The sequence below is a fragment of the Anoplopoma fimbria genome, chromosome 19 (genome assembly GCF_027596085.1).
Source record: "Anoplopoma fimbria isolate UVic2021 breed Golden Eagle Sablefish chromosome 19, Afim_UVic_2022, whole genome shotgun sequence".
In the NCBI taxonomy this organism is placed as follows: Eukaryota; Metazoa; Chordata; class Actinopteri; order Perciformes; family Anoplopomatidae; genus Anoplopoma; species Anoplopoma fimbria.
In genome coordinates, this window is record NC_072467.1 from 14,959,414 (window position 1) to 14,985,877 (window position 26,464).

Consider the following 26,464-nt stretch of genomic DNA (forward strand, 5'->3'; position numbering starts at 1 on the left):
AATACACATCAGCACAAATAGATATTAGAGAGTGATTTCTGACCTGTTAACACTAGCTCTAAGCAGCTTTTAATACATAATTTAAACTACAAATAACAAGATTTGTTTTAATCAATACAAATATTATACTTCATTTTCTTATCATTGAATTGTGTGTTTTTATGAAGAAAAACAATACTATAAATTATTATACCAAAGTAAAAGTATAACAATATACAGTCAGGACAATAAATATTTGGACATTGACACAATTTTCATCATTTTGGCTCTGTACACAACCACAATGGATTTTAAATGACACAATCTTTGAGTGCAGACTTTCAGCTTTAATTTGAGGGTATGTACATCCAAATCAGGTGAACACTGTATTAATTACAACAAATTATATACATGGCCCCCCCTTTTGAAGGGACCAAAAGTAATTGGACAAAGTAACATAATCATAAATCAAATTGTCACTTTTAATATTTGGTTGCAAATCCTTTGCAGTCAATGACAGCCTGAAGTCTGGAACCCATAGACATCACCTTACGCTGGGTTTCATCCCTGGTGATGCTCTGCCAGGCCTCTACTGCAACTGTCTTCAGTTCCTGCTTGTTCCTTGGGCAAGTGAAATGCATGCTCAATTGGATTTATGTCAGGTGATTGACATGGCCATTGCGGAACATTCCACTTCTTTGCCTTGATAAACTCTTTGGTTGCGTTTGCAGTATGCTTCGGGTCATTGTCCATCTGCACTGTGATGCACCGTCCAATGAGTTTTGAAGCATTTGGCTTAATATGAGCAGATAATATTGCCCGAAACACTTCAGAATTCATCCGGCTGCTTTTGTCAGCAGTCACATCATCAATAAATACGAGGGAACCAGTTCCATTGGCAGCCATACATGCCCATGCCATAACACTACCACCACCATGCTTCACTGATGAGGTGGTATGCTTTGGATCATGAGCAGTTCCTTCCCTTCTCCATACTCTTCTCTTTCCATCATTCTGGTACAAGTTGATCTTTGTCTCATCTGTCCATAGGATGTTGTTCCAGAACTGTACAGGCTTTTTAAGATGTTTTTTGGCAAACTCTAATCTGGTCTTCCTGTTTTTGAGGCTCACCAATGGTTTACATCTTGTGGTGAACCCTCTGTATTTACTCTGGTGAAGGCTTCTCTTGATTGTTGACTTTGACACAGATACGCCTACCTCCTGGAGAGTGTTCTTCATCTGGTCAACTGTTGTGAAGGGGTTTTTCTTCACCTGGTAAAGAATTCTTCGGTCATCAACCAGTTGTTTTTCTTGGTCTTCTGGGTCTTTTGGTGTTGCTGAGCTCACCAGTGCTTTCTTTTTAAGAATGTACCAAACAGTGGATTTGGCCACACCTAATGTTTTTGCTATCTCTCTGATGGGTTTGTTTTGATTCTTCAGCCTAATGATGGCTTGCTTCACTGACAGCTACAGCTCTTTGGACTTCATATTGAGAATTGACAGCAACAGATTCCAAATGCAAATCCCACACTTTAAACTCTAGACCTTTTATCTGCTCCTTGTTAATGAAATAATGAGGGAATAACACACACCTGGCCATGGAACAGCTGATCAGCCAATTATCCAATTACTTTTGGTCCCTTCAAAAGGGAGGGACCACGTATAAAATGTCTTGTAATTCCTACACCGTTCACCTGATTTGGATGTAAATACCCTCAAATTGAAGCTGAAAGTCTGCACTCAAAGCACATCTTGATTATTTCATTTCAAATCCATTGTGGTTGTGTACAGAGCCAAAATGATGAAAATTGTGTCAATGTCCAAATATTTATGGACCTGACTGTACATCATCATTGATCGCCAATTAGCATCAACGGCAAAAAACGTGATCGAGCACTATTAAAGTTATATTTTCTCCCTTTTTTTCTTTTGTGCTGATTCGATTTGCGATACAATCCGAACCCTGTCTGTTGCACCACTATAATGAAGAGTAATTTATATAGGCCTGGATAACAGTAGACTGATTGCACATGACTCCGACGCCTGGTCTTGACCACTGGTAAATTGTGTTCGTACATAGAATAAAATTGAATTTTTCCAAATTCAATTTTAATCAGTTTGCACAAGTGGTTCTCTCACAAGGCCCATTGTCTCATCCACAAATGTCCTTTAAAATAATCACTTAAAAAGTCTTTAAAACCATTTGCTACAAAACAGCTTTAAAAAAACAAAGAAAAAACAATGCAGTGTTATATCATCGGTCATTGCTCTTTAGCCTCATGGTGGGGAAATGCAACATCACATTGGTCTGACACAATACTGAGAAACCCAGTAAACATTCACAGCTAGTACACACACCTGATAAATAAAGAAACAAACTGATACAAGCCTTCAACTGAACCTTTTGAGTTGTTTTTCCTTTTAATAGGGACTTATATAATAAATCAATACCCACACAGTATACTCCTGGGTAATTTGCACCTTTCCCTTTAACTGGCACGGTATCCCTTTGCCAAGTGTGCTTGCATGTATGTCATGAGTTGTAGTTTGGATTTTGTTATATTAAAAAGTAATTCAAAGATTAAGTTAGCACTGGGTAGTGTTAACACCAAGCAGCCTGTTTTGTGTTGGCAAAGTTCAGTAATGGGTGAAATTTAGCAAAATATAGCTTCAGGTCTCGGGTCAGGTTAAGGTCTCAAATTTGGCAGTACCAGTTGGGTTTTAAAGATGCAATGTGTAAGATAGGGCCAGAATTTTAGTTTAAAACATTCATAAATGATGAACAGAATGTCAAGAGGTTACAGAATTGACGTTATGCCAAAGACGTCTATGTATTATTTTGCAGAAATATCTACTGAAACGAGCATGCTAACCAGCTAGCCCCAGCCCGTCCTGTCTTGCAATACCACTAGGGGGCAATCCCTGGGTCTGTAAAGTGAAGCCAATGTGCAAGTGTCTAAAATTTGCATCCTCTTTGATGGCCATTAGGGGGCGACTCCTCTGGTTGCAAAAAGAAGTCTGATTGTATAGAAGTCTGTGATAAAATAACCCTACTTTTCACCTAATTTATTACCTCAGTAAACATTGTAAACATGAGTTTATGGTCTCAATCTCTAGTTTCAAGTCTTCTTCAATACAGCATGATGTTGATTTAGTAAATTATAGTCCCATTTAGAGTAAAATAGACCATAGGGCAGGCTATGCTTTAGGGCGGGGCTACCACGGTGTTGTTCGGTCTGGGAGTTTCACTTCTGGCTGCAATAGGCCAAGATGGTGACTGACAAAAACCAAGATGTCAAAGGACAATATGCCGAACACAAGGCTTCAAAACTGTAGTCCACAAACCAATGATTCACGTCATGGTGACTAAATCCACTTCTTATATACGTTTTGCAAATTCTTGCACCGCTGTTAGTTAAAAGTAGACTTTTTGTGTTATCTTAATCCCACCGCAGACCTCTTTTTTCCCAATAACGATTCCATTATAAAGTGTGAATGAACAATTCTTCAATTGCTGAGTGGCAACATAAAATGTTTCAGATTCAGGTGTAGTTCATGATAACTTATAAATAGTCAAAGCAACACATTCCTATGCTTATCCTGTGTTTAGCTCTCTGTCCAGGATTTATCATTCAAATCAATGCTCAGATCAGAACCAGTGACCTGTGTCCTGATTTTACCTTCACAACAGAGGCTGGACTTATCTACTATTCCCTCCAACAGCAATGTGTAAATACACATATGCAAACATGGGGCATGGCTTGTTGGTCTTCGTGCAGAGCATTAGTGATGTGCCGTTCGATAGTGCCCTGCTGCTGGACACACTGCCATACAGAGCTCTCTTCAACTAAGCTGATTGGCTGTCTAGTATTTTTTGGCAAGAAAACTAACTTTTTACAACCTTACTCTTAATGACACCATGAAATGGATCTCTGAGCTTGTAGCACAGCTGGACTGATTTTAGGGCTTTAAAAAAGGTACAGAGTGCAAGATTTAGATGGAGCCATTCAGGTTTTCACAAAGGCCACTGTAGTTCTCCTACAGGCTTAGCACACAGGTCAAGATTCAGTTGGTTGCAATCTTCAACCTCACCGCTAGATGTCACCAAATCTTACTACATCACTATAGAGACAGGGGAAAACAGTTCATCACTCTCCATTGACTTTCTATTGCGTGAAGGTGCCTCCTTGTCCCTTCCGTCTGCTAGCAAACAAAACCATTGCTAATGGAAATGCTAACATGCAGATGTTTAGTGTTAACTATGTTAGCTTAGCGTGTTTACTTGTTGCTGCTTAGAACTGAACACGTACAGCCGAGGCTGATGGGAATGTCAGTAGTCTTCGTCCTAATCCAAAGTATATGGACAAATAAGCTTAAGTCTGTCCGGGGGCGCAGCTGAATATATGTCCGTATCATATTACATCTGATAGTTATAGTGACATTGTTCTCAAAACCTCAACCTTGTCGTGCCAGAGGAAAAAAACATCACAAACACATCACAAGACTCACAAGACTGTTGGGAACCCCACTGGGTTATTTCTTTGGATTGACTCAACAGATCTTCACTGAGAAACTATTTTCTGTGGTTGCGATAAACAACCACAACCAAACATTCAAGAGACGCCTGCCAGAGGAAATGTTACGATACAAATTGGGAACAGATGCAAGATGGTTGGATTTCTAGCTCAAGCTTTACATCACACAGTAATGCGTATCAGAAATCTGTCTAAATGTGTGCTTTCCAGTAGCAACACTTGAAATTCACACCCTGAAATTCACATGGTCATATAACAGCTTTATTAAGTCACGAAGCAACATAGAGTTTTTTACTTTAACCATTTTAATTTCCTCAAGAGGGAGTAATGTATTATCATTCTTCATTTGACCCATTGTTTATATATCAAAATATTTATCAGTGCAGCCTTAAATTTGATTTACCCGCCAATGTCACACGAGTCCAAGCATCCAAATTGCTGTCAAACCATTAGACAAACCCCTAGGCATGGTTCCCATGCTACTCTGAGAGAAGCCTTTTCTTTTTAATGCGAGGTTTGTACTCATGGTCGCAATGAAGGGAGTCCTCGCTGTCACTACTTGAAGAATCACTGGAGTAAAGAGTGTTCACATCAAAAGAAGAATCTGCAGCTTCTTCTTCCTCCTCCTCCCTCCTCTCCTCATCATTGCTGCCTTGTACCACAGCCTTCACACAACTGGTGCATGATCTCAGCTTTGTCACTCTGCAGCACTCCTGAGCACTCAGTCTATTAAGACTTACGTATGGCTGTAGCAGTTTGGACTGCAGCAGCACAGCCTGACTCGGCAGTGACAACTTCAGCTGGGCTCTTCCGACTCTGCCGGTCTCAGACCTGACAGCCAGGCGGTCGGGGTTGTTGGCAGAGGAGACGGCAGTGGAGCATGGTCGGGTCGTTGCTTGAAGAGGAGTGATGTGTGTACGAGGACGAGTTTTGACGGAGTTCTGAGGGACAACATGACAAGAGGATTGAGTAGCTAAAGAGAGGTGGTTAGCAAAACAGACTGAGGACGGAATCTCTAACTGAGGAGTAGAGGTAGAAGCATCCTCTCTAGGAGGCCCGGAGACATTGAAGTCGGGTAAGGGAGAACAACTTGTCCCAAAGGTAGTAGGAGCCTTTACGAACTGCTCAGCTAAAGGGTTTTGACTGATCCCGTCCAGTGCCTGCGAATGTCTGGTGGTCGTACAAGCCCGTCTGAACTGAGCTGGTGGTTGACAGCCGGTAGAGCTATCCTGAGATAAAGGAGCTGTTTGCACTTTGCACGCTGTGTTCGGTGGAGTTGTTGTTGCTAAACTGACTGGTTGGTCAGACGAAGCATCTTTCATTGTTCCGAGAGGCATGGCGTTGTTCCCTGGGGTATGGCGGTGTGGACAGGTTCGCACCTGAGGACTATAAGCAGAATCTGCCTGTTTGTTACTAGACACGGTGAAGCTATTTAGACGTGCTTCATCTGGTTTAAAGAGAGGGTAGATCCTTCCAACAGAGGCAATGTCTATTAGTCGGACCACCGGCGACAGGATGGGTGGCTGAGTGTCTCTGGAAGAAGAGGGCAGTGGCAGAAGTTCTGTTTGAGTGCCATTACTTGCTGATCCAGGTGACCTGGACCTCTGATCATTTTCGGGGTTCGCTTGTTCAGATGCCTGGACTGCTGTCTGAAGGTGGGTGGATGTCTGCGAAGGTGGAGGTTGTTGGTCAGGGGGGCACGGTACGATGTCAGAGGGCGTGAGGTCCTGCGATGAAGTGGCGGATGAGGACGACTGGAACAGCGGGGGAGACAAAGAAACATTAGCCTGAAGCAGCAGCTCTTCCGAGCACTCATCGGGACACTCCTGCAGGATGCTCCTCACCCATCGCTGGTGTTTGGAGCAGAACTGAGGGGAGGAGGGGGCCTGCTGGACACCTTCACTGCTCCTCGTACTGATTTCCTCCTTTTCCTCTTTGCTGCCGTCTTCCTCCGCCCTCTTGACTACTTCACCATCCCACTCTGTTGTTAGACGTCTGCTAACATCTGAAACATTGTCATTCTCCAACAACAGAAGTCCGTCTTTGGGCACATCTTGGTCAGCCTCCTCTCCTCCCCTAAATACCTCTGGCTGAAGCTGTATGGGAGTCTTGGCTGAAGAGCTGCTACACAGACCAGACTTTGAGAGTTGAGAGCTTTCCATTCCATTCTTTTCATGTGCTGATGGCTGAAAAATGCTGCCCGAACGACAGGAAGCTACCTCTAAAGAAACAGAAATGAAGATTTTTGATTTAAAATCAGGGGAAGAAACACATTATTATTAATATTGTACTTTTTACTCCACTACATCACAGAAGTACGAATTGTACTTTTTACTCCACTACATCTCAGAGGTAAATAATGTACTTTTTGCTCCACTGCATTTCAAAAGGTATATATATTGTACTTTTTACTCCACTACCTCTCAGAGGTAAATATTGTACTGTTTACTGATGGTAGAGGCTGATGAAATACAAAGTTTGTTAATAGCATTATTCAAATACATTTATTCAATGTGTTTCTTTTGTAAATAAACTGGAGTCAGGTTGCACAGATTTATTTAAATTTGATCCATCATTCTATAACATTTGTTTGTTTGATAGTCAAACCTTTTGTGACAAACAGCACGGAGAAACTCTTGATCTTATTTGATTAAAACATAATGTGATCATATTTAATCATACTGTTGTGTTTACAGAAGTTAACAGACAAAATGTTCACTAAAAAAAGACGCCACAGAGAGGATGTAATAGGATCTCGTATTGGATCCACTTCCTTCATACCCTCACACCCAATGGGATGAATGAGAAGATTTTATGTTTGTGTTTTTCTTATGAAGCGAATCCCCCAGGTTGTGATGTGTTTGTTACGCTTGCTGCGGCCACCTCTAGTTTACCCCACCTGGGTGTAATCATTTTGAAATTGTCACAATACACGCTGAATAAGGGCCGTAGTGCCCAAAACGTCAGTGTAGCAGTATTGTAGCAGTATTAAAAAGTCAAATGGTGTGCTTTTCTTTTTTAAATTATCCACCTCTTCAAGGTCTAATTGTGAGTTGAGCCTGTTATTTCTTAATTACTAATCAATGTTAAAATGTCAACTCAGTAACCCCTGAATAAATTTTCTTTCAATGTCATCATCTGGCTGTTTTAGAAAGTCTGACAATGCACCAGCATACAATAACAAGATGTTAACTCTGTAAACTAATTCTATTTCTTCTCGCTCAAATTTTTTATGTCAAGCATTTTGCTGGATATTCATATTTTTCTAGGTAGTATCGAGACAATAACTCTATGAGGTGTCCTGATATTGGAACATAAGGGATGAGATGCCTTATCTATTACTTTCATATGGAATGACTTCCATTTTCTGTATTTTCTATATAATTTTAACAGTAATCAACTACACATATGCAATACACAAGGGAATGACACTGCCATCCATGCTGTTTACGTTAAAAACAATGATAGGAGCAGTAATAATGCTAAATGTACAGTAAAGAGATATCCTCTTGTTCTCCATACATGAAGTGAGCTTGACATGTTTTGACATTTGTATGTTATTGGTGTTTCGTGCAGGGGGGGGGGGGCTTCTTACCACAGTGCAGCAGTTTCTTCAGAGTGGTCGCTATGTTGGCAGAGTCTGAGGTAATTACTTCCAGCAGTAGCTTCTCCTCCTCAGTCACAGGGCTTTCTTTCTTCAGTATCTAGTACACACATAATGCATTCAATGAAAAAAATGGTATCATGATATCAGAGGTAATTCAAGAGTTGTTATTTTTGACTGTCCTTCGTGTTCAACACATGTTCTCAGGTCCCCTGTGGTGACCACCGGTAGGCGCTATTGTGTGATGTTTAGATGAGCGGGGCACAAAAGTGAACACTACCCGCTCTTCTAGTTTCTCCTCGTCTCCTCCTCCTTCCTCGGTCCTCCGCTTGTAATCAAGAAATCAATCTCAGGGCAGAGTCTTAAAGGACGGCTCAGTTCCTAAGACGCATCTCGGGGAGAAAGGAGGCTTGCTGGAGGAGCTATGAAGGAGGATGCACAGGCGTGTCCTTTGCCAAAGTCTTTTTTCGATACCCTTCACGTATGAAAGAGGCGCAACACAATCTTGTCACTTGTAAAGTTGTGTTCCAAGCAAGTAAATTAGTTTACACAAACACTGTTCATGCACTATAACAAAACAATGGACAGATGAGGCGGCCCCCTCTTGCAAGGAGAGGAGATGAGGAAAGGAATTGAGGATGTGTTTTGGTGAGAAACACTAAATGTAAACATAACTCTACAAGAAAACTCTCCAGGGTACCTGGATTATTGAGACAAATGCATCTTGACTTTAGAGTTATGTATTAATGAGAACATTACAATTACAGTACTTGAAGCAATTCTCTGAAAAACCAGCTAAACCTCGACACAGCAAAGTTTCCATTTTGATTAAACTGAGTGCAAAAAATGTTGTGCATCTCATCTACCAAAATTATGCTTTCAAAAAGAGGTCACAAAACACGCTGCCATACAGTGGAACACACACCTTGTCGATGTAGGTATCTCCTGGTAAAGCGGTCTCCAACTCCCGTAGATAGTGCATCAGTCTGTCCTCCACTTTCTGGGCGTAATGTTCACCATACTGCTCCTCCATCTGATTCTGAAAGGCAGCAAGCACCTCACATGTCACCACCAGGAAACAAAGACTGTATATGAGAAGCGAACGTAGTAACCGCAACGTCGCCCGTGAGTTTGTGAACTACAGTTATGGAGCCTTAAGTTCAACCTTTTTGGCCGTCACCATCTTGGTTTTTGGCCATCGCCATCTTGATTTTTTTTGCAACCAGAAGTTAAAGGATAAGGTGGAACTAAGTACAACTGAACGCTGAATAAGAATATTTTCAGATGCCCAAAAATGTTACAATTAACTTGTGAAAGGGTTACATTTCTAAGACGAAAACGCGGACAACTCCCAGACTAACGACTAACGTGACAACATGTCAACTTTTACTTCAAGTGTTGCAGGGTACACGAACAGTGGTCTCTTGGATGAAAGTCCTGTGTTGACTCTCTCGTTATTTATACTTCGCAGTAGCTCAGACCATCTTATTATGACATGGCTTGGTCTACATTGGAGTTAGCTGAAAATGCAGTGCGTCGGTATCAGACTCCAAGGGGCACCGCCGAACCGTCGGTATTGACGAGTTGGAAGCGAGACCGTGTTGTCTAAACAGTCTGAGAAGAACTTTCTAGCATGGTATATATATGTTTCTTATTGTATGAGAATGTATTATTAAATGTAGATCTGGGAATCTATTGTGAATCAGAAATGCGAAATACATGTTATGCATCTTGAATGTTATTGGTTGTGAGATACTGAAGACAGATTTTAACCTTAAGAGGAATTTTCCTTTTGATAAATTACCACTCTACTCATAGAGTCAGTAGAGGACATATAGACATCCACACAGCACACCAAACACCAGTCAGTGTTTAAGTGGAAACAGTGAGTTAACAAACCAGACAATCAGTCCCCATAAGGGATCACAACATAGTGTGTGAAACGTCCCTGCAAAGCCTGTTTTATTCAATATGTGTGAAAGCAAAAAGAGGATAACATAGAAGCAAGAAATACTGTATTTAAATTTAAAAAAAATTAAATCGAATATCTGGTGTCTGTTGTCATTTCTCGAGGTGATAAGAAAAATCTGAAAAAATGGTATTCAATATCATGCAGTATTTACATCAAATTGAACCTGTGGTTCTTATTATTGTCATGTTTTTAATATTATATTAGTCTTTCTGAGTCCCAGTTCGTTGTGTTTGAGTGTGCCCTGCTGGATGGAAAAGTAAGGAACTGAGAGAAAAAACAGTGCTATGTACTGAGAGACTACATGCATGTGATGACTTGAGACAACGCCCACCCGTTGTTCTCCTATAATCCCAGTGCACAACCCATCAAATATTTAGAAGGCAAAAATATTTAGTTGCACATTGAAGAGCTGCTGTTGTTCCTCCGGTCATTGAGGTTGGCAGAGTCAAAAATATTAAAATATGAGTGTGTCACACTTTTTTTTGCACTTTACATACTATGATTTAGAGATGTCAGTTTTCTGTGAAATGTCTTGACAAAACCCTTGAAATTGTCTCCTGATTAGTGAGCAAAAATTTTAATACATTTTCCTACTCTAGCAGTTCATCTACTGTTATAAGTTCTAAGTGTGGTGAAGTTGACCAACCTTAATATAATCTTCCAGTTTGTCCTTGTCCATAGCAAGTGCTTGTGCCAGAGCCTTGAAGTCCAGATGGTTCTTCCTCATTAGGAACATTTCATGTTGGCTCTGCACAAGAAAAAAGAACGCAGACATTTTTTATCACATCAGTAAAGCTTTTCATTAAACATTAGGCATGCTGCTGCCATACAACGCTGTAAATTGCATACTCTTCCAGCCCCCCAAAAAGTAATTTCATGTAAATTAATTAAACATAGACCCCTTTCACATTCCAAGTAGTCATTTACATTTTGCATTGGTATTATAATAAATGTATTTTCTGCAGCTTTAAGTTAAATTGTTGGCCCTGAATTAACACCACACACGACTAAAATCAACTGAGTAAGAACTGTTTCAAAGACTTTGAAATATGCAGAACATATACTTACACATTGACCTTGGTATTGAGGGAGTTTACTTGGGAAGAACTGGCTGGTTTTTAACACTGTATCAACCATTCCTCTGCCCTCCCTGAGCATCCTCATGATCACCTAGAAGCAGAGACATTAAGAGAGAGAGAGAGAGAGAGAGAGAGGGATGGAGATACACATAAAGTATAAAACAGAAATTAAAACTACAAAATGAATGAATGCTACCGCCACTCATCTCCGTACCATGGTCTTGAGGCCAAACATGATCTTCATGTGTTTGATGGGAGCAACCAGTCTGGGTAGGAGTCTGTAAGTGGCGTCCAGAAAGCCCATCACTCTCTCAAAGTGCTCCATGTCCCTGTTCCTCACGATGGAATAGACCCGGGCAGAGGTGACGCGCAGCCTCCACGAATCCTGGAGGTTCAGGGGCTGGGAGTCCACCTCCGGCCAATTGGACGGGTCCACAACTGGGAAGAACAAACAGGAAGTTACATCCTCCTCTGATGTTCTACTTTAGTTACAACTGTTGATTTCAAAAGAGTGATCTACTATGTTTTGTAGTGACTGGCCTACAAGGAAAGTTTGTGTTTAAGGGCAGTTAGGGTCGTGTTTTGTAATATATAGGTACATATTACCTTATTCCCCTGTTGTGGAATACGTTTTTAGATCATGCTATATAATCTAATATATATATAAACACACACACACACACACACACACATATATATATATATATACAGTATATATATACACACAGGCTCATATACATATATACACATGCGCATATACAGACGCACATATACATATATATACACACACGCACATATATATAAACACACAAGTTCATGTAAAATGAATACGAGATGTGAAAAGGTGTGATGGATCTGCAATCATTTGAATGATGCAAAAATGACTGTAACCTCCTTGTTTTAACTATGTAATAATATCAAGCCTTACACAAACCAACCTTAATAATAAATGAAACCAACCTTCCTGTATTTCCATCATCTTGTGAGCCCAGACGTACTCTATGATCCACAGTGGTAACTTTGGGAAGCTCTGTAAACATGTATTGTCCGGCTGCAGCTCTGTTCCGTCCATCAGATGCCCACCGATACCACGACGCTCGGCTCCGTTCGGTTTGTGGGCAACACACCGGTGAGCGTTTTTAAACCTCCATTCATGAATAGGCTGCGATCACCCACAAGGCTGGACATGTACCGGCAAGTTGTGGATGTGAAGTGTTGAACCTCCCTGTTCTGGGACTGTCTGCAGATCGTTTTCGTTTTTTGAAAAAAACGTTGCAAATTACTTCCTTGACCAACTCTCTAGCAGTCAAAATAAAATAGTGTAAAGGAACTGTACCACACGATAACAATGCGCATACAACGTGCAGGCTTTTATTGTGAAGTCTCTTAACCCGGAACTAGTTATTCAGAGCTTTGAACATCTCTTTTACTGGCTTTCACCTTCAATCCTGAATATGTGTCCTTTTTCAGTTAGCGTTTAAGTGTGCACGTTCGTGTGAGGTAACATAACTATATTCTGTTTTTAAATGTGCAACTACTACGCTTAGCTAGAGGAATAGCGTATCCCACACATTACTACACTAACATGCTAACAACTTAGCTTTGAGGCTTGTGGTAGCTGTTGAATAGACGCTCGTGTTTCATAGCACCTGCGTCCCCCGTCGGCGGTGTTAGCCGAGCAGTTTTCTGTTAAATGGAGGAAACGCTAAACCAAACATATTCATATCTTTGTCAACTGGTAAAAATACAGTATATGATAAAAGCACAAAAATGTACTTAAGACGTGATTGTCACATTGACACCCCCAGTAGTAACGTCAGCAGTAGACACTTGAATTGTGTCAGTTTTTTATAAAAGCAAAATAACTTATTTGCTTCTTTATAAAAGCAAATGCGTTATTTATTTTTATAAAAACAATAACTTATTTGTTTTTTGTGAAATCAAATAAGTTATAGGCCAAATGACATAACAGCTCCGAAAACATTGGCTTTAAATTCGTCAATAAATATAGTAATATACAGCAATAGCACCTGAGTCATGTACGGCACTCGAACCTCCACGTAACTACACCTTTGTGGAGGTAAGCTACATGGCCAAAAATCTGTTGATGCCCCTGTTAATATACTTCCACTGTGGGCCTGCTTTTCATGGTTTGAACCAGGCCGTTCAGTTTTGGATAAGGGGAACCGCTCCAAACTATTTGAAAAAGTCCCCCATGTCCAAAAAGAATTGCTTTTCCCAGTTTGTTGTTGGAGAACTTGACTGGTCTTCACAGAGCCCTTAAAGGTGTATTGTTTGTATGTCCACATACTTTTGGACATATCATGTAGACAAGTGTTGGGGCAACTTTGAGAACGCCTGAACTTAAATCTCAAAATGGTGGTGTTGGGTCTTGGAACAAATGGTTGATAACTAATTATTCTTCTTTTGTCTTATTCTCCTACAGCACTGTCCCCCCGTCCTTACATGTGACACATCATCCGAGCTGCAGCTCCACCATGAACACAAAAGCATGTGTGTTTCTGTCCCAGCTCTCCAGGACGGGGCTCAAAACCCCTCGCCGCAGTGCCGGATTCTTGATGGTGACCTCCGCTTGTCCACCTTGCCTCCTGCCTGTCCCCCGCAGTCACTCGTACTCCAGCAGCGTCAAGGTGCGCCCCTATCTTCAGTTCATAAAACGCAAGATCATCTCCCCTCCCAGTCCTCCGTACAGCCATGTGTGCCAGGTGGGGGACCCGGTGCTGCGTTTGAACGCTGCCGCCGTTGACCCCGCAGTTATAACTGGCCCCGAGGTCCAAAAGGTCATCGGTACTTTGGTGAAAGTGATGCGGAGACTTGATTGTGTGGGACTGAGCGCGCCTCAGATTGGGGTGCCGCTCCGCATCCTGGTCCTGGAATATCCTGAGAAGATGTTGAAGGAGAGCTTGCCCGTATCCAGAGAGCGCCTCGGCCTCTCCGTCCAGCCGCTGAGGATCTTCATCAACCCCCAGCTGAGGGTCCTCGATAGACGGACGGCGCTCTTCCAGGAGGCCTGCGAGAGCATCACGGGCTTCTCCGCCGCAGTTCCACGATACGTGTCCGTGGAAGTGTCTGGTATGCATGTTCACAGCTTGATCCTAACACTAATAAGGCCGGATCGCACCAAGGATTCATTTAATCTAAAATGAGTTTAGCAAAACTAGGTTTGAATTAGTTAATCACGGTTTAAACTTAACTAGAGCTCTTTGGCACAATTAAAAACGAATCTCTGTTTAGTAAATCAAAGTTTGAAATAGAGTTAGATCAATATGGAGATGTTAGTGTAACCAAATAAACTCACAATCGAGAGGAAATTCAGAAGAGAAGCTCCAGTTTCTCTTCCGTTGAGAAAAAACTTACAGCCGAATTAAAGGACACTTTTGACAAATAATAGAAGACTAAAAATAACAAGTTTGGTTTATTTAAAACATGTAGCACCGTTCATGATTTAATCAGGTTAAAAAATGAATCCCTGTTCAGGCCTCTTAATGCTATTATACACTAAACACAAATTTTGTCTTTGTGATTCATCAAAACTAGATAAATGGAGTGATACTAAGCCACGTGTTTTGATAAGGAGTTTGTTTCGTTGTTGACACATCAGTGTCTCGTCCCTCTGCAGGTCTGAACGAGAAGGGGGAAGCCGTCGCGTGGCGGGCCAGCGGCTGGCCAGCTCGGATCCTCCAGCACGAGATGGACCACCTGGACGGGGTCCTCTATGTCGACCGCATGGACAGCAAGACCTTCATCAACATCAACTGGCAGGAACACAATGAATAGAGGACCCTCAGGTCGGACCACCAAAACTTTAGTTAAAACTGAAGATGTTTATTTCACACCATCTCCGATCAACCTACGCTGTGTTGATGAAAGTTCTACATTCACGTTATCTTTCATGGGGAAAAATCTTCCAGCTCGCAGAAAGTGATACCTTTTGGTTCATGGTTCTGGTTGAAAGGCTGCGCCAACTGGGTGTTGAGGGCTCTGCACTTGACTGGCTCACATCATACCTCACAAACAGGCAACAGTTCATCTCCCTCTCCGGTCACTCATCCACCCTCTCCCCAGTTACGCAGGGGGTCCCCCAGGGATCAGTCCTCGGCCCCCTCCTCTTCATCTGCTACCTCTTCCCCTTGGTCACATCCTCCGCCAACTCACCCTGACTTCCACTGCTACGCCGATGACACCCAGATATACGTCACCACCAAATCCCCCAAAATCCTCCCCTCATGAATAGAGGACCCTCAGGTCGGACCACCAAAACTTTAGTTAAAACTGAAGATGTTTATTTCACACCATCTCCGATCAACCTACGCTGTGTTGATGAAAGTTCTACATTCACGTTATCTTTCATGGGGAAAAATCTTCCAGCTCGCAGAAAGTGATACCTTTTGGTTCATGGTTCTGGTTGAAATAAGTCGAATTGCTTTAACGGGAAATCAGTCACTGTCCACTGAATAAAGAGGCCGATATGTTCCTGAGTAAGTGTATCATAAATGTCTGCCACCATCCCAATGAGTGAATACACTGTGACACTAGGGGCAAAGGACATGTACCATTTTTCCCAATGACTTCCTGTTGTTCAACTCTTGTAAAACGTGTCAGTCTTCTGGATTTGCATGAGAATGGGGAAAACTGGGAAAATCCAGTTCCATCAAATTTGGACAGAGGACTCGGGACGTGTCTGGGACATGAGCGGGCATGACTCAGGACAAACACAAGTGGCTCTAACAGCTGAAATATTAATATATTTTTGGGGATTTTCAGAGATCTGTTGGAGGCGTGGGACATTTAAATCCTTTGTCATTACAAGTTAAATGAAAAATCTGCATTATATTGTAAACTAAAGAAAATAAATGAAAGATGTCGCGTCAAAATCGCACAATGTTCTGAAACGTTTCAGTAGTCCGATCACTTTCACATTACTGCATTTCAATCTCCATTAATTTTTACATGTCCATATCCAATATTTGTTTTTTTAATTAAATGTTTTCGTGACATGTTTTGTCAGCAGGGTGTTCCCCCAAACACTAAATGTCTCATTCTAAATAAAGCGAGGTGACGGTTGGCCTTTGGGCCAAATAGCAACAGATTAGATTTGGATTTCGTCGCTCCAATAACAAACACTGGCGTCTTTGTGATTACTCGGTGCATTTTTCTTTTTATGCTCATAAAAACTTTTAACCCCTATAAATGACCTCGGTGCTGACCGTCACCAAGCTTAAACAAATTAAAATTAAATTTATCAACCAAACGATTGATCAATTTATCAAGAAAAAATAATCTGCACATGAATTGATAATGACAATCGTCAGTCACAATCCTTGATTCATTTTCACAGAAAGCGAATACAAAAAGGACCATAGAGCCAAATACTAATGGCTTGAAAATCTTTGGATTGTTCTTTAGGGGAGACACCACAGACAAAAACGAATCAATTTTAAGCTATTTTTTGTCTTTTTTTCATAAATTCATTAAAAGTTACCATTAGATAATTACTAATTAGTATATTCAAACATAACATTTCAGTAAACTTGTAAAACAAAAAAGAATTGTGTTAATGTACATTATCCACTGGGGAAGTTTCATGGTGATGTCTATTATTATTAGTATTATTATTATTAACCCTATTCACTTGTAGTGTCTTCAAAATTTGAAGACAATCCATTTTAGTTTTCTCTAGATGAGTTTTCTCTCAGACTGATCCAGAAATCTCCACTTCAGTAGCTCTTACATACACCAAACTTTACAGTTTCAGTCCTATCTATATTCTGAAAGTTTTTACAGGGGATGGTTCAGATATCAATCATAGCCTGATTCATACAACATTTTATTTGTAAAATCATGGCAAAATGGATTTTCGTCATATTTAAACATACAATTTCAAAAAGCTTGTAATACAAAAAAACAATTGTCTAAATGTAAGCACTAAACTGGGGGAGTTTTATGGTGATATCTACATTTTTAACCCTATTTACCTGGGTTGTCTCCCCTTAATGTTAAGAACTTGATTAGTTTTCCTTATGATTCAATAATATATTAGATGTTTTTCACAAAGTTGTACATTCTTATACCGTAACTCCACTGCCACCAAAGTATTATAAAACACATTTAACCACAGACAATTGGCTAATTGACCATTCTTTACTCCAGTTTGTGTGCAGGCAACACATACAGATGAAAACAGACGTTCTTGTGCTTCACACTAAATTACATTTAAAGTGACCAAAGAGCACAAACTGTGACCACGACTTTGAGTCTCAACAATACACAACGTTTTCAAAATGCTGATAATGGTAAATATGGCCACTTGTAGAATAACTAAATGGCAAGAGTGATGAGACTCTCAGAAAAAGGACTGAAATAGGAAAATCGGAGCACAGTCAATACTGCATTTCAGTATTGTGTCAAGGCCACATTAGAGTTTCCGATTCATTGATTTAAAAAAACAAAAACAGGAATTCTGTTTCCAGTATGCAGATTTTAAGGCAATGTGAATTTGCTAGTTGTGCCTCGTTTAGCACGATGCTTTTTACAAAATACAAATCACACAGGAGACGACTGGTCAAACGTTTGGCCACAGGAGCACACCACAGGATTTCTGTACCAACAGTCGTTGCAGTACTCGTTCCCACAGTATCTGCACAGGACCAGGGGCTTTCGGGAGCACTCCTTCCCGCAGGAGCACACTCCCAGCGGCTTGATGTCGTGGTGACTCTGGCAAAAGTCTATCTCGCGGCAGGAACCGGTGTGGAACACGCCGCAGCTGACACACAGGGCCTGAGGGTCCAGCTGGGTGAGGTCGCAGCACTTGTGGTAGGCGATGGGATGAAGGGACGGCATCATTGATTTGGGGTCGTCGCACAGAGCTAGGGGGGATATCGCTGCGCTGCCGCTGGAGAGCGTTGGCGACACACTCGTATCGCTCAACCTGAGGCTCTCGCCCTGCGGCGACAGTGCCCCGAATTCTCTCCCCTCTTCGGTTCGACTGTCGCGGTACGTCATGAGATGGTTCTCTGTGTAGCAGTGCTGAAGCAAGGCACAGGTGAAGTCATGCGTGATGTTGCATGTGAAGCAGCTCTTAAGACATGGGTGAGAAATCTGGCGACAGTCGCAAAGGTTGTTGGCTTCGGCCTCGCTCTTGCAAACCCCCATTGCTTCTACCTGCAGGCTGCGCGACTGAGAGTCCGCCTTGTCGGGCCTGGACTCTCCGCGGGGGTGTCTGCCCTGTCTTGCGCCGCCTGAGGAGCTCATGGTAGTGTCCAACTCCAATGGCGACACTTTGGTCAGCTGGCAGTCGAGTTTAGAGATGCAGACGTGCTCTCTGGTGGACGAGGCGGTGAATGAGGAGGACAGGGGCGTCATTCCATTGCTGTGTGCTTTGGCTGAAGGGGGTGACGCGCTGCTTTGAGGCAACCAGGTCAAAGAGCGGGGACTCTCGTCGTCATGGAGAACCGCCTCTCTCTGCCCTCTGTTGACGTGCTCATCAGTGTACAGATCTATCTCCACTTCTCTGTCACACGCCTCCACCAGTGGCTTCTTGGCATCCAGGGTCTTCTTGGTGTTGTCCAGGGCGACCTGTTGAGAGGAATGGACAAGTATTGAATTAAATATTTACACACATCTATCGATCATTCTATATATCTATATATACACACATACAGTGGGTAAAATAAGTATTGAACACATCACCATTTTTCTCAGTAAATATATTTCTAAAGGTGCTATTGACATGAAATGTTCACCAGATGTCGGTAACAACCCAAGTAATCCATACATACAAAGAAAACAAATAAGTTCCGAAATTAGGTTATGTGTAATAAAATGGAATGACACAGGGAAAAAGTATTGAACACGCTTACTGAAATTTATTTAATACTTTGTACAAAAGCCTTTGTTGGTAATGACAGCTTCAAGACGCCTCCTGTATGGAGAAACTAGCCGCATGCATTGCTCAGGTGTGATTTTGGCCCATTCTTCCACACAAACAGTCTTCAAATCTTGAAGGTTCCGTGGGCCTCTTCTATGAACTCTGAACTTTAGTTCTTTCCATAGATTTTCTATTGGATTCAAGTCAGGTGATTGGCTGGGCCATTCTAGCAGCTTTATTTTCTTTCTCTAAAACCAATTGAGAGTTTCCTTGGCTGTGTGTTTGGGATCATTGTCTTGCTGAAATGTCCACCCTCGTTTCATCTTCACCATCCTGATAGATGGCAGCAGATTTTTATCCTTCCTTCAATTATATGAAGTTTGCCAGTGCCGTATGCTGAAAAACAGCCCCACACCATGATGTTCCCACCTCCAAACTTCACTGTTGGTAATGAAGTTTTGAACAATTTTGGTCTCATCTGACCAGACTATATTCTCCCAGTATTTCACAGGCTTGTCTAAATGTTGTGCAGCAAACAACCAGGAGCACCTGGTCGTGGCCGGTTTATGGTGAAATGATGTTCTTTCCACTTCCGGATTATGGCCCCAACAGTGTTCACTGGAACATTCAGTGGTGTAACAGACTATTGTAGATCCATCATACGTACGGATCCCCCCTCATGGTTCAGCTCCCATGTTAACCACGGATTATCTATCTGATGGCGCCGCGCGAGTGGCTGCCTCTTACAAATTGTGTTTTTTTTGTTACTTTCTGTTACTTTCTTTTACTTATTTAATTTTGTAAACACTTGTGCACTATGGCAGCGAGACACGTAGAGTTTCACGTGGTCTACCTGCAGTTTTTTGCACTTTTCACCTCCGTGCCCGGAGTTTCAGCCCGCAGCCATGGCCCCCATTGTTTACAGCAGGGGTCAGCTGTTAGCGCTCCGGGACACGGCGCTGCTGCTGCCGGAGGAGAGACCCGAGGTTCCCCGTGAGCTGAGGAGGAGGAGACAGGGATGCCGTGCTGGGGCAGAGCGTCAAGCCAGGAGGAGACGTTTTAAACCCGTCCTCCCCTCCATCATCATGGGAAACGTGAGGTCTCTCCCCAACAAGATGGACGAGCTATCAGCACTGACCCGCCATCAGAGGGAATACCGGGAGTGTAGCGTCATGGTGTTCACGGAGACATGGCTCACGGAGCTGACTCCGGACACCAACGCTGCACTGGACGGGTTCCGCATCATCCGGGCAGACAGGACGACGGAGAGCGGTAAGAGGAAGGGAGGAGGTCTGGCAGTGTTTGTGAATGATAGATGGTGTAACTCTGGGCACATCACTGTTAAAGAACAGACCTGCACAGAGGACATTGAGCTGTTGGCCGTCAGCATGAGGCCGGTATATTTACCGAGGGAATTCTCGCACGTTATCACAATAGCTGCGTATATTCCCCCCTCTGCTAACGGAGAAGCGGCCTGTGACGTCATACACTCGGCGATAAGCAGGCTGCTGACACAACACCCCAATGCCCTCCTCCTCCTCTCTGGTGACTTTAACCATGCCCCTCCGTCCTCCACTCTGCCCACCTTCACCCAGTACATCACCTGCCCCACCAGAGACAACAGAACCCTGGGCCTGCTGTATGCCAACACCAAGGAGGCATACACATCATCACCCCTCCCTCCCCTGGGAAGATCTGACCACAACCTGGTGCACCTCCGGCCTGTGTACAAACCTCTTGTACATAGACAGCCAGCTGTGACCCGCACAGTCAAAAGATGGTCCGATGAAGCCGAGGAGGCTCTTAAGGACTGTTTCGACTCGACTGTGTGGGAAGTGTTCAGTGATGCCCATGGGGAGGACATCGATGGTCTCACAGACACCATAACGGAATACATAAACTTTTGTGTGGAGAACACCGTACCCACCAGGACTGTACGGTGTTTTTCCAACAGCAAACCCTGGATCAATCCGGATATAAAGACCCTCCTCAAGGAGAAGAAGAGGGTTTTTAGATCAGGAAACAAGGAGGAGCTGAGGAATATGCAGAGGGAGCTGAGGAGGAAGATAAGGGAGGGGAAAAATGTCTACAGGACAAAGATGGAGGATCAGCTGCAGCAGAACAACATCAGCCGAGTCTGGAAGAGCCTCAAGGCCATGTCTGGCCACAAGGGGCCGAACCAACAACCTGTGGGGGACCAACAGTGGGTGAATGATCTGAACTCATTCTTTAACAGATTTGATCAGCCACCCACCCCTCCCCCCACCCAGACCTCCCTGCCGCTGCAGCCCCCATCGTCTGCACCCCCTGTGGATTACCCCCCTCTTCTTCCTCCTCCTCCACCCCCTTTTCCACAACACTCGGCTCCCCTCCACACTCCTCAAACACTGCACTCCACCAACACCCCACCCCCACCCCCACAACCTACAGCACACAGCCCCCTTCCCCCAACTTGTCCCTCTCAATTAACCAGGTGAGAAAAGAACTGAAGAGAATAAAGGTGAGAAAGGCCACGGGTCCAGACGGCATCAGCTCAAGGCTCCTCAGATCCTGCGCAGACCAGCTGTGCAGGATAGTGGAGCACATCTTTAACTTGAGCTTGAAGCTGGGGAGGGTACCACATCTATGGAAGACGTCCTGCGTGGTACCAGTCCCAAAGACCCCGGGGGCCAAGGACTTCAGCAGCTTCAGGCCGGTGGCATTAACATCCCACCTGATGAAGACCCTGGAGCGGCTGGTCCTTGTGCACCTCCGCCCCCTGGTGATCTCATCTTTGGACCCTCTTCAGTTCGCCTACCAATCTGGCATCGGGGTGGATGACGCTGTCATCTACCTACTACAAAGATGCCTTTCTCACCTGGAAAAGGCTGGAAGCACTGTGAGAGTCATGTTCTTCGACTTCTCCAGTGCCTTCAACACCATCCAGCCTTTGCTTCTGAGGGACAAGCTGGAGCAGACCGGGGTGGACCACCACCTCACTGCGTGGATCCTGGACTACCTCACCAACCGTCCACAGTATGTGAGGATAAGGGAGTGTGAGTCACCCCCGGTGTGTGAAGGAGAGGTATCGCAGGTCCTTCCTTCCTGCTGCTGTCAGGCTGCACAACCAACTCTGCTCCCAGCAGACCACATGACACATGACAATAAAAACATGACAATAAAAACCTGTGCAATACATTACACTGTGCAATAATAGTTAAAATAGTTTTTTCTGTCTGTAAATATAATATTTCAGTTATTGTTGATTTTCTACTGTTTGTTATTGCTTATTTATAATACTTGTTTTTTTTATTTTCATTTTTTATTTCTATCTTGTCTTTCTTCTACTATGTCTCTTGTGTGCACTTTACTCTATGCTGCTGTAAGCCTGCAAATTTCCCCGCTGCGGGACTAATAAAGGATTATCTTATCTTATCTTATCTTAATCACACTGTTTAACGTTAACCACCACAGTGTGAAATAAAGTTTAACTGACCATCGTTATCCGCCAATATTCAGGAAAATATGCAATCAGGACATCATTCATGCTTTTGTAGTCGGGGATTTCTGAAAATGTTACACTTAGCAACCAATCTGTGTTTAAAGTGACAGGAGGAGAGTTAATAACGGTCTCTTATATACAGTACATGGTAACAGTGAGAGCACTGCTAATGGAAAACGTACACAGGTTCCAGTCAGTTACATTATGATGTGTGCAAGATGTGTTTGGTGAGAATAAGTATTAAGTAAAGGTAAACTATAACATTATCATGATGTGTTCACATGTCATCTCTTAAAATGTGGTTTTGGGGAGGAACTTGAATAAATCCAGTTGTTTGAAGGACATGTTTATATAACAAATAGATATTAGAGATGAATTATGAGCTGTTTAACTTCCTAACACTAGCTGGATATGTCATTAAAACTACTAATGACCAGATTTGATTTAATCAATAAAAATGTAATCTTTTATTGCATTATCACTAGGATTGTGTCTTTTTTGCGGAAATAAACACAATAAATGACTGTAACAAAGTAAAAGGATAACCTTTAGGATTTTTCATGATTACTGACTTCAAAGTGGTTGAAATTATTTTTGGGACGGTGGCAACAAGAAAAAAAGTCTGGAGCCTTGTAGACCAGCTGTTATAATCAAAAAACAAAAAGGAATCTGTATCTGCCAATGAGGTTCATCAATGATCTGTAATTAGTATCGGCGGCAAAAAAACATGGTCAGGGATCTCTAAAAGCTCCTTTTTTTCTTTTGGACTGAATGATCCGGGATCTGATCCCTGATACTATCCGAACCGTTTTATGATTGTATACGCATATATGTACATACACACATATATGTACATACACACACACACACACACACACACACACACACACACACACACACACACACACACATGTACATATATCTATATAACTTCATCAAATGTAAATATTTGGCATGCCTCAAGCATTATTTTAAGCATATTTCTTTAAATCTGCCTAAATGATTTGGTATCTGTGGAAACTTTGGGATTTCCATTGGAAAATAAAAATATTTAACAGCACAGCATGAGTTTGTAATGGCTGACCCACCAGTTGGATTGATTAGTGGTCTGCCAAAGAGGAAAGAGTTCCGTCTCCACAAAATAAGTGCACAAGTGACCCCACGATTTACTGATTCATTTGTCAAATACCAGGCAGACATACCTGTACGCTGTTTCCTCTCTGCCTCTCCCTCACCACACTCAGCTCCCACTGGGCCTCGCCGACGTGCTTCCCCAGAGCCGTCAGAAGGAGGCAACACTCGCAGCGGGCCAGGAAGAAGGCACACGACAGGCAGAGGAGCTCATGCGAAGAGGCAGGACCGACTCTGGACGACTGGAGACAGAGCTGCTCGTGCCGAGAAGAACTGGGCTCGTATCCCAGCAGGCCAAACAGCTTCTCAATCTGTGGCATCGACAGCACCGGTTTGATGAAGTGGGTGAACATACCGGAGTACATCTGGGACACAAAAGACAAGTCAAATAAGGGCTATTTTAGGATTTTATCCCAGTCTGTCATGCCATAAAATAAAACCAAAATTGTATTCTTGTAAGGGTTGGAAAGAAAATTGCACTTTTTAATAATATGGGAATAAATAACATTCATGGAGTTGATGCGATATGGTGTGTGATACTTTGACAAAAAAAGTAGTAGAGTAGAAACAGAATTTCAACACGTGACTCTTGTTTCAGCCCCCTTTTTTCAGCCAACCTTGACTACTTTGTACTCGTCTCTCCAGGGGCCGAGGTACAGGTTCAGGGCCGCTTGCTCCAGGACCTCAAAAGCTTTAGCCAGGCCTTGCAGCCCTCCTCTAGCTCTGGCTCGCCCAGCACCGGCTGCTGTCGTCGAGTCTGCTGCTGCTGCGAGGGACTCCTCCATCACCCACAGCGGATCCAGACCCAGGCAGTGGGTCTCCTGTGCATCCCCGTCCTTCAGCAGGCCCTCCACCTGCGTCCACAGCTCCTCGTCTCTACATGCCAGGTTGGAGCCTCGTCCCAGGATTTGCTGCTCCAAACTGTGACCGTAGGCGGTCACCAGGTCACTGGCTCTCTGCATCGAGACGCTCATCCCGTTCATTCAGCTGAGTGGGAGACACATAAGACGCTGAAATGAAAAATAAAACCATGGCAACTGTTGACTCGGATGACTGGTAAATTACTTATCCGGGGGCCCTCCACCACCTCCACGTTTGTTCTACAAGTAGTGCAGGAAAGTTTGGTCCACCATCTTTTTTTTTTTACATTTTCCTTAAAAAAGGATTTATTTATGTGCTCATCCTTTGAGTTAGTTTGTTTTGTCAGCCATATATATATATATATATATATATATATATATATATATATATATATATATATATATATATATATAAAATAACTGATATTCACCATGTTTTCAGTTCTAATGGTTGGTAAGTGTATCAACTTGGAGTAAATATAAAAATACACTTGGCAAAAAATACAAAAAAAGCAGCAATTTTGGCATAGCTTTCGGTTAGTTATAGCAATTTGATGTCGTGGGAAATTTCTCGTTTGGATGCACCAAAAATTGAGGGACACCGGCACTGTAAAGGTTAAATGTTCCCCCCTTTAGCTTCATGAAATACACAAACAACGTTAGCTTAGCTATGATAAGTTTCGGGCGTTAACAACACGGTCGTATTCAGAACCGAAAGTGAAACGTGTTATCCTTGGCCTAAGTGAAAGAAAAAAAAGATGTGATGGTAAAGTGGCTTTTGTAATGAGCCGACTAGCGTGTTTATCGACCCTGTTGTCACATTAAGGTTACCTACCAGTCCACAGCTGGCCGCTCATGCAGGACACCACCCGTCAGATAGAAACCAACAGTCTCCTGTACCTCAGTCTGACGTTAGCATTAGCCGAACCCGTCAGCCCACCGACCAGCCGGTTTAGCTACGCATCGGTTACCTTTCTGCTGCGTTTTGGTCTTTTTTTTAATGGCGAAAAATTGACACCAAATTCCGTGTGAGCCTATTTAAAACGCTAGCTTTTTGATGTCCCTTACGATTTGGTAAGCTAACATACAAACCACCGACCAACGAAAAGTCGACTTAGAATCGGGACAGACAGCTTTCCACCGCAAAGCGACGTGTTTAATATGGGGGGGAATACCCAGGAAATAGCATCAAATGTCATCAGAAAAGTCCACATTTCCTATGAAGCAGACTTTCATGTTGTTTGAGACAATAGGAGGCTTCAGTTGGTTTAGGTGTCGTTGTGGTTTGGGTTGTGGACGTTAGGGTATTTGGTCAATTTGCAAGGCAACATTTAATAACTAGAATTACGAACGACATCTCAATCCGAGAGAAAATGACTAGTGTCGTGGCTGAACTAACGTTATCTCGCAGCCACATCTTCAAGTTTGATGAAAGTACAAGTTTAGATGGAAACACAAACGTCAGATACGCACTATCTCACCTGTGTCCGGCACTTATTCAGATGCGTATCGGGGAATCAGGTAACTAAAGCATCTCCCAACACACCGCCGTCGCCGTGCAGTTGATAGCTGCTTGATTGTCTACTATAAAGTAAACATTGTCACGTGGCACGGATTTTCCCAGTTTCAGACGGGTGCGCATGGTATGAGCATCGGGGCGGGCCGGCGGAGGAGTTTGGCGGTGACAAGAACATTTGACCACAAAACGCTCGATCAAAACTAAATTGAAAACTAGATTATGGTTTAATTGACGGCGACTAGAAATGTTGTTGCGAAATGATTGGATTTAAATCACTAATTTGCCCGTGCAGAGCTTAAATCGTCTTACGTTGTAGTACGGCGTATTCACCACTAGAGGGAAGCATTTCCTCTCCTAAGCGCCCTGCTGGCCTTTACAGGAACCGATTGCCTTTTCGTTATCACCTGCTTTTATAA

General features: G+C 42.9%; 3 protein-coding genes across 8 annotated transcripts; 1 reads left to right on the top strand and 2 right to left on the bottom strand.

The window, feature by feature from the left end:
* Window positions 1–342: 342 nt before the first annotated feature.
* LOC129108257 (uncharacterized) lies at window positions 343–12,429 on the bottom strand. The gene is made up of 7 exons (XM_054619981.1): window positions 12,130–12,429; window positions 11,384–11,607; window positions 11,159–11,260; window positions 10,737–10,838; window positions 9,044–9,157; window positions 8,110–8,218; window positions 343–6,735 (listed from the first exon to the last, which is right to left on the bottom strand). The coding sequence occupies exons 1-7, from the start codon at window positions 12,239–12,241 to the stop codon at window positions 4,994–4,996; spliced, it is 2,505 nt and encodes an 834-aa protein (XP_054475956.1). The 5' UTR covers window positions 12,242–12,429; the 3' UTR covers window positions 343–4,993.
* A 120-nt stretch (window positions 12,430–12,549) lies between these two features.
* On the top strand, window positions 12,550–15,128 carry pdf (peptide deformylase, mitochondrial). Its single transcript, XM_054619982.1, has 3 exons — window positions 12,550–12,669; window positions 13,616–14,262; window positions 14,810–15,128. The coding sequence occupies exons 2-3, from the start codon at window positions 13,668–13,670 to the stop codon at window positions 14,965–14,967; spliced, it is 753 nt and encodes a 250-aa protein (XP_054475957.1). The 5' UTR covers window positions 12,550–12,669; window positions 13,616–13,667; the 3' UTR covers window positions 14,968–15,128.
* A 1,876-nt stretch (window positions 15,129–17,004) lies between these two features.
* Window positions 17,005–26,102, bottom strand: spata2l (spermatogenesis associated 2-like). 6 transcript variants are annotated; one of them, XM_054620671.1, is made up of 4 exons: window positions 26,011–26,102; window positions 24,287–24,679; window positions 23,741–24,034; window positions 17,005–18,765 (listed from the first exon to the last, which is right to left on the bottom strand). In XM_054620671.1, the coding sequence occupies exons 2-4, from the start codon at window positions 24,650–24,652 to the stop codon at window positions 17,734–17,736; spliced, it is 1,692 nt and encodes a 563-aa protein (XP_054476646.1). In that variant the 5' UTR covers window positions 24,653–24,679; window positions 26,011–26,102; the 3' UTR covers window positions 17,005–17,733. The 6 variants fall into 6 exon arrangements, with proteins under 6 accessions (XP_054476646.1, XP_054476645.1, XP_054476649.1 ...); XM_054620670.1 differs by having other exon boundaries at window positions 24,287–24,656; window positions 26,011–26,097; XM_054620674.1 differs by having other exon boundaries at window positions 24,287–24,656; window positions 26,003–26,083.
* Window positions 26,103–26,464: the final 362 nt, after the last annotated feature.

Coding starts and splice junctions, on each gene's coding strand:
- pdf (XM_054619982.1), top strand. CDS start 13,668: ATGAACACAAAAGCATGTGTGTTTCTGTCCCAGCTCTCCAGGACGGGG. Junction 14,263..14,809: donor CGTGTCCGTGGAAGTGTCTG/GTATGCATGTTC, acceptor GTCCCTCTGCAG/GTCTGAACGAGAAGGGGGAA.
- LOC129108257 (XM_054619981.1), bottom strand. CDS start 12,241: ATGGACGGAACAGAGCTGCAGCCGGACAATACATGTTTACAGAGCTTC. Junction 11,608..12,129: donor GATGATGGAAATACAGGAAG/GTTGGTTTCATT, acceptor TGTTCTTCCCAG/TTGTGGACCCGTCCAATTGG. Junction 8,219..9,043: donor GAGATACCTACATCGACAAG/GTGTGTGTTCCA, acceptor TGTGTGTACTAG/ATACTGAAGAAAGAAAGCCC.
- spata2l (XM_054620671.1), bottom strand. CDS start 24,652: ATGAACGGGATGAGCGTCTCGATGCAGAGAGCCAGTGACCTGGTGACC. Junction 24,035..24,286: donor ACGAGTACAAAGTAGTCAAG/GTTGGCTGAAAA, acceptor TTTGTGTCCCAG/ATGTACTCCGGTATGTTCAC. Junction 18,766..23,740: donor AGAGAGGAAACAGCGTACAG/GTATGTCTGCCT, acceptor TCCTCTCAACAG/GTCGCCCTGGACAACACCAA.